The sequence below is a fragment of the Anoplophora glabripennis genome, unplaced genomic scaffold (genome assembly GCF_000390285.2).
Source record: "Anoplophora glabripennis isolate ALB-LARVAE unplaced genomic scaffold, Agla_2.0 scaffold1339, whole genome shotgun sequence".
Classification (NCBI taxonomy): Eukaryota; Metazoa; Arthropoda; class Insecta; order Coleoptera; family Cerambycidae; genus Anoplophora; species Anoplophora glabripennis.
Window position 1 is genome coordinate 67,412 of NW_019417420.1, and position 7,945 is coordinate 75,356.

At 29.3% G+C, this 7,945-nt stretch overlaps 1 protein-coding gene across 1 annotated transcript; it reads left to right on the forward strand.

Annotated features, from left to right (window-relative positions):
* Positions 1 to 1,142: 1,142 nt before the first annotated feature.
* LOC108915348 lies at positions 1,143 to 3,183 on the forward strand (the record flags this gene model as incomplete). Its single annotated transcript, XM_018721362.1, has 3 exons — positions 1,143 to 1,245; positions 2,453 to 2,743; positions 2,816 to 3,183. Coding segments are annotated over exons 2-3 (500 nt in total), but the record flags the coding sequence as incomplete, so codon positions are not given.
* Positions 3,184 to 7,945: the final 4,762 nt, after the last annotated feature.

Sequence of the window (7,945 nt, forward strand, 5' to 3'; positions counted from 1 at the left end):
TCTTCAAAGTTTGGCATTTCCACACCATCGATTTTTCAATATATATATCATTGCAAGGGCTGTTAGTCTCTCTTTACTATCCAAATCTAACAAACTTTCTTTTGACGATTTGGGGGCTTACACTAAAACAACAAAAGTTCTCTTATAAAACTCTACACTTATGAGGCTGACGGCAGCGTCCAGTAGTTTTTGAAGTTGATGATAAAAGTTTATTTTCGTCGCTACCCTCATTAATACAAAGAATGGCTCCTTCTAAGAGTGTCAACCTACTGGTTTTCATGATATCATCTTTGTTAAAATGATCAGAAGAATTACACATAGCTTTTCACCGTGTATTGCTTTCATCCCGATTCATGCTAAGGACATTTCGCCATTGACGAAATCTATGTCATTTTAAGGAAAACTGTAGAAAAAAACCACGACCAGTATAAAAAGCAAGTGTGTAAAACATATCGGTGAAATAAAATCGTTTAATATTTTTGCAGCTTCTAACAAAACACATTTTCTTAATTTACAAATTATATTTCTTAAAACAAGTCAATAATACTAAATTCTCATAAAAACAACACTATCATCCTATTTAAATAGGAAAATCGGGAAATAACCTCAAAAGTAGTTCAGAAGTTCAGTAAACATCAAAATATAAACAAATTAGAAGAAGATCAGTACATCGTGTTCTATCCCCCGTTTATTGGGTGCTCCTTGGGCGCTTTCGTTTTGACAAACATAGTACCTATTACTACGAGCAACTTTGCTCGTAGCCCTATTAGCAACTAATATCAGTTCAGAGTAACTGTAAGTTACTAATAGTTACTATATTTGCCAAATCGAAAGATCCTCATTGTCGCTGTTCAAACCTACTATATCTGCACTCGTAGAGATCTTAATTTATTTCTCTCTCTCTTTAAAACTATATAACAATAACAAGGATAAAGCTAGGAACAAGGAGTCTAAGCTGAGCCTGAGCACCCGGAGTGCATTTTCCTGTAAACAATGTAAACTGCTAGAAACAATTTGTGTTGCCGAGTTTTGTCAAAACGAAAACACCTCGAATAGTTCTGACCGTATCCTTATTTTATAGGTTATAAATTCTATTTTGTCAAAGAAAACGGAAAAATAAATATAAAAATGGAAGATTGTAAAGGAATATTTTGCAGACTTTGCGTTAATATTGTGAGCAATACAAATTTTACAGTAATAGACGAATTTATAAAAGAAATTTTAAGGACAATTTCACAGAATCTGGTAATTCATCATGTATTATTAGTAGCATTGTAGTCCATTGAAAAGTTACATTTGGGGTTGCAAAAGTCAGAGCACCCAATTTTATTTTTTGGATCTCAAGAGTGGGTTGGTGTAAAGTTAAATCCATGTTTGTGGGGTCGCAACTAGGCTTGCCAGATCTCCGGGTTTTGATGGTACATCTTCGGGCGCCGGATTAACATGTCATTTCTCCGGGTTAACGCCCTACCCACCCTCGAAATCTATTTCCTCCAGTCATATTCCTTTTTTTTTTTAGACATCGATTTGTCTAATTGCAGAACTTTGGATTATATATATATTTTTAGAGCTCATTTTCTTCGTAAACAATTTCATTCCCAGATTTTCTAAAGACCTTTTTTTTTAGCCATGAATTTCTCCGGGTCAGTCATGAAATAAATCTGGCAACCCTAGTCGCAACCCTTGTGCCTCGGCGGCCATCTTGTAAAAAAGGCTGCGAATGGTTTTTATACTACTACTTACTATATCGGGAAAACTATTCCTCGCACAGAAAATTAGTAAATACATTTTTTGTTGCAAATTCAATTCTCTACAACTTCGGTACCGTAACTTTTAGTCATAGAACCAAAAATAACAAAGTTATTAACGAAAATAGATAAAAATTTGGGAACAAATTTTCTTTTGGTTGTTATAACATTTTTTCTGGTCATTTTACAAAAAAAAATCATCAGAGCATTTTGATAGAGCGGTTCTCAAGGAATAATTTCCATTACAAACTTTTTTCAAATTCTATTTATTTATTAGGGTTTTACAGCGATGCGAAACACACTATTCTCCAGTACTAGTAAGTAAATTGGAAGAAAACTTTAAAGGACGCCTCCTATGCCTAATCATTCATATTAATGTATACTTACTTGTACTGGAGAATAGTGTTAAGTTTCGCATGAAACCAAAGTTGTAGAGAATTTAATTTGCAACAAAAAATGTTTTTACAAATTTGCTGTGCGACGAATAGTTTGCCCGATATAATAAGTAGTAGTATAAAAACCATTCGCAGCCCTTTTTACTAGACGGCGGCCGAGTCACAAGAGTTGCGACCCCATAAACATGGATTTAACTTTACACTAACCCCCTTTTAGTTTTGCAGGCGAAGCCCAAAAAAATGTAACATTTCAATGGACTTTTGTTAGTTATAATCGTTTTACTCTTTCAATAACAAAAGATATTTCAGGACTTTGACAACAGATATGCAGGTGTCATATGTTCTACCTGTTCTGTTAAACTTTACTCTGCATTTGGCTTTAAGTCCACTTGTCTCTATGTGGAGGACAAGATTGTTTCTTACGTTAATCCGAAAATATTATTCGTCGACTTAAGGGAAGTATATTTAATGGAATATGACAACAAACAATTAATTAAAATGGAAAATGATCAGAAAATATGTCGATTATGTTTGCAGTTGGTTAACGAAGGCTGTTATGAAGTGAAATTAGAGATGATTCATAGATACATCCCAGAAGTGGTAAATATCCATCTTGCTGATTTTTTAAAGCATATAAATTAATACCAAAATCTTAATAAACTCTTGTTGTAGAATTTTTCCATCACCGATAATCCCATCGTTTGTAGGCAATGTTTTGATTCACTTAGCACTCACCTTACATTCATAAAAACCTGTTTAGATGTTGAAACAAGAATTGATATATGTGATAACAAAATGCCACATTTTGAGCATAGTAATATATTATTGAAAAGCAAAAACGAGGAAATGGAATTAGGAGAGGAACAGAAGTTAGAAGGGTTAGTTAAAACCAAAAAAGAGTTAGAACCGGAAGAAATACTGATTAATAGCAAAGAAAAGTTAGAAGGGGTAGTTAAAATCAAAAAAGAGTTAGATCCGGAAGAAACACTGATTAATACCGACGAAGTCAATGTAAAAAGTGAAGGAAAATGTAGAGGAAGGTGAGGAAATTTAGAGAAATTTAGATATATTAGGTAAATACTGTGCGTGAACGTTTTCTTCGGGAACATATGTTGCCCGAGTGTCACGCCGCTTTTTTTTGAATGCAGATTGTGTAAATTTTGAGAATATGGGGCAATTAAGAATGGAAACTGATGCACCCCTATATTATACTGAAAAGTAGTAGAAAACAGTCCTTTTTTTATTCTAATATATCTTTTTAAAGCAATGGAAGAAAGTAGTAAAATTTCATATCATATTTGGCAAAGTATAAACGAAGACAGTAAAGCAAAAATTAATTGGGATAGGTAAATAATTTGTAAGAAATTAATTTCTAAATATGAAGGTTTTTTGGACTTTTACAAAGAAACGATTATTTCTTCATAGTATTATAGAATTATGCAATTTTTTATATAGTTGTCTTTAAATAAATAAACTGATTAGACTTTATTTCATAGTTTGTTCATCACTTTATTATTTAAAAAGTTATATTGGAATAAAATTATTAAAAAATATTCATTCATGAATAGCATTATCTCCGACTTTTAATTCGCTTGATTTGTAATAGATGTCGCACTAGTAAAAATTTATTTATGAATGGACTCGGGTTATTTTTAACGAACAGCTGTTGTATGTGGTTAATTTGGTATAACCTGATTCTGAATTGGTAGTCATGGTTTCTGTTAATTGATACGTAAATATTTAAAGAATGTCATGATCATTTTAGATATATTTTTGTATAAAAGTATATAAGTAACAGTGCAAGTCCATACTATTATATAATTTTAGAAAATATGAAATATAAACAATTTTTAGTTTATTTAAAACCATAATTTATAATTAATATACCTATATTAGTATCTACGGTTAGTGGATAAGAGGGAAAACATTTTTATTTTCTATTCTACTAGAAAAAGTAATTCGTGACAAAAAATATTTTGCTTTTTAATTGAATATGTTTGTCATGAAAAACTGTAATTTATATATATACAGGGTGATCAGAAATTTAACAAAATTAATAACGTTGAAGAATAAACTGCTTTTGTTTTTGATAATATAAAAAAATGTTAATAAGAAAAGTTGTTCATAACGGAAAGTTATGTTATAATTACGATTTGTGAATAAAGCGGCTTACTTTGGTATAAACAGAAATGGAAAATATTATATTTTTAATAATTAATATTAAGTAATTCTTGATAAAAAAAATTCGCATATTAATATAAATAGAATTTTAATTGTGAATATACATAATAATGAGAAAATATAAAAAATATGTACGATATACTTATTTTGTCCAAAAATTGTGTAAAGAATTATGTACAAAAGGACGATTTGAGACTAAATTTTTTTATGGGAAATAGGTATTCAGTTCACTTCACTTGAAAAAATAGTTGTAGGTACTTTAATACCTCCAATATAAACAGAAATTCTGTGGAACAGTGTAGTTTAATAAATATGTAAATAAACGAAAATAATAAAGAAATAAATAGACTAGGTACAGTAGAACAGGAAAAAAATTTAAAAATCATAAAATAAAATTATTTCTTTTTATTAATTTGTGCTTCTATAATATATTGTGGATCCATACATCCTTTTCCCGGTGGAATATTTTTGTATATTATTTCAGGCAGTATACAATTTTTATAAAATTGTTCCAAATTTGTTGCCATTGATTTTTTCCATAATTCTTCGTCTTTCTTAATTTGTTCTACATAGAGCGGGTTGTTTTCATCACTATAGGTATATTACGAATTAACATATAGACTTCTGGTTATATTTAACTGTCTCTGTATCTGAAAGTAAGAAAAAAATTTTACCAGATAATATTATAAACATAGATAATTATACATTTTTAACTATTATGTTTTTGATTTACCATAATGATATATCTAGTTATATATAGGGTGCAACAATAGTGTGATAAAGTTTAGTAACTGCCTGTAGTAGTGATACGAAAAAAGTTATTTGCTCAGATTCACATTTTATTATTACATATTTCCATTATTCATTATTTTCAGACCGAATTAAATATTCGGAAGATCTTGTTTTTGGCCTGAAGATTTTGCCCTATACAACTATAACTGAATATAATTATAAACTTTGTCACACTATTGGAACAACCTGTATGTGCATTGCAACAACAATGTCATATTTTATATTACGGCTAAGTAAGCGGAAAGTTCATTGTCGCATATGTAATTTTTATTTTCAAATAATCAGATACCTACAAATTTATTTTAATACCTATTATTTACTTGAATTTAATACTAAATACAACTATGCCTAGCAAATTCCAAATTGTAATACTTACTCTGTTAATGTTTTTTCTTTCATTTAAAAAATAATAGTATTTTGCATTTATTATTTTAATAAGTATTTTGCAGCCAACAATAAAAGATAACAGCTCAAAGATCCACACAAGAAATAACTACATTCGTACCTGCTCCGGTCCGAATCCATATAAGTACTATAAAATGTAGAATATAATACGAAATGAAACTTTTAGTTGGTTGCAAATCTTATAAATTTGTACAACACTTGCTATCCTCCTTTTATGTAAATATGTACATAATAATATGTAGAGGATAGAAAATAGAAATATTTTCAGAACAAAAAACCGGCGACCGCAAATTGAAGTTTTTATTATTTATTTACCCTTCTCTTTTCATATGCAATAATGCGATAGCAAGAGAGTGGGATGGACATATAAGCCGGACAACTCATCATCGTGAACGTGCACCTGACGTACTGTCATTTTCTCGTTTTTTTTGTTTTATTTTTGCTGAAATTTGAATGAATGAAATAATCATACTATTTTTACTATCAACGTATTTCCTGTAGCGACATCTATATGAATATTGTAGTACTCTGTTAGATGAAACGGGACTTCAATTTCCGTTCTTAAGAGCATTTTATAGGTAGTATACATAACTTTTTCATTGAAAAATATGTCCCTGAGAAGACTAGTATGAGAATCATCTTTAAAACCGATTATTAAATTAGATATAGAATTTTCAATTCATAATTGACAAAAAATAAAACATAAGCAACAAAAAGCAGTAATGAATATGGTATTATTACTATTACTATAAGATATTTATTCATAACGCCATTATACAGGGTGTTTCTTAATAACATGCTAATATTTAAGGATGTTATTCTTGGGTCCATTTTAAGAAAAAAACTTCATGTGAACATATATCCTAAAAGCCTTAACTTTTGAACTATAGGGTGCTAACGTTTTCAGAAAAAACATTTTTTTGTGATAACTTTTACCCTACATATTTTTTCAAATTTGGTACATGCCTTCTATTCATCGAGATGCATTTTCTGATGTACAAACAATTTTATTATTTTTGCCAGTGGCGTCTGTACTGGTTTTGTATTGAATATTTTTGAATATTTTTTGAATATGTTACGCCAGCATAATTTTCTTTTACCATTCCAAAATGTATGTAGATTACTGTAATTTCATAATTTCAACATTTAAAAGTTATTATCTTAAATAAATTATTATTCAGTTACATAAATCTTTTTTTTTTTCGTAAGTGGTCCAATAAGATGCAAATGAATGAATTTTATTTTTTTATGCAAAAACCGTACGTCAAACGAAAAAAATTCAAGACACCACATTTGCTCAGAAAGGAATGAAGATTTCAGATATGATTTTCACTTTAAGAAAGGGCAGTGGCGTATCTAAGATAGGTAATACCAAAGTTATCATAAAAAAATGTTTTTTCATAAAACTTAGCATTCTGTAGTTCAAAAGTTAATACTTTTAGGACATATGTTCACATGGAGTTTTTTTCTTACCCAAGAATAACCTTAAATTTTAGCACATTATTAAGAAACACCCTGTATATAGAACTATAGACATTTGTATAAATTTTATTTATAAAATTGTTCTGTATCACACATGATAAAACTGCTACAAAAGGGGGATCGTAATACTCGCGATGGTACTGCATCCTGTGAGTCATCTGTCAATACATAATTGTTCTTCAGACACCTAAATATTCAAACGTAATGAATGTGTTTTCGAAACCCCACAAGTTTAAAAAAGTCATGACCTAGGATACTAATCTCATGACTTTGATTTGAAAAGGAACCCTGTTTCTGATTAGGAAATAAAACATGTTTTGGTATCAGTTTTATAAAATATTGGCACATCAAATTAATTTTTTTAATGAGATAAATAATAAAGCATTATTATTAATACACAATTACCATTGCATCAGTATATATAAATAAAAACTATATAGGGTGTGGTATGTATATTGTATAAAAATTAAACTACACCTTCCTAACGATATTTGTAATAGAAAAGTCTTATACGAAAAACTTCTACTTTTGCGTTTTTTTTTTCGTAAATTGAAGTTCAATAATGGATCATAATATTTTCTTGGGGATGGTCCTGTCCGTTGGCTGTACGATTAGTTACATGCTGTAGACCAGCGGCGTAAACAAATCATCGTTGAAAGATAGAAAGATACTTCTCAATTTTTGGGGAATTTTTCAATGCAAAAGTACAAACTAAGAAAAATAGATATTTAAAAAAAAACTGATATTTTCATATTATAATAATTAATAGTAATTACTATCTTAAATACATAGGCCAATCATTATAGCTTTTTTTCGGGAAAAAAATACTATTAGAAGTTTTTCTGCGGAATATTGTTCAGAAACGTGTTATAAACAAAATATCAAAAAATCAACTCGAGACTAGTTGGGAAACTTTGTTAAAACAATGGTCAAAATTATGAA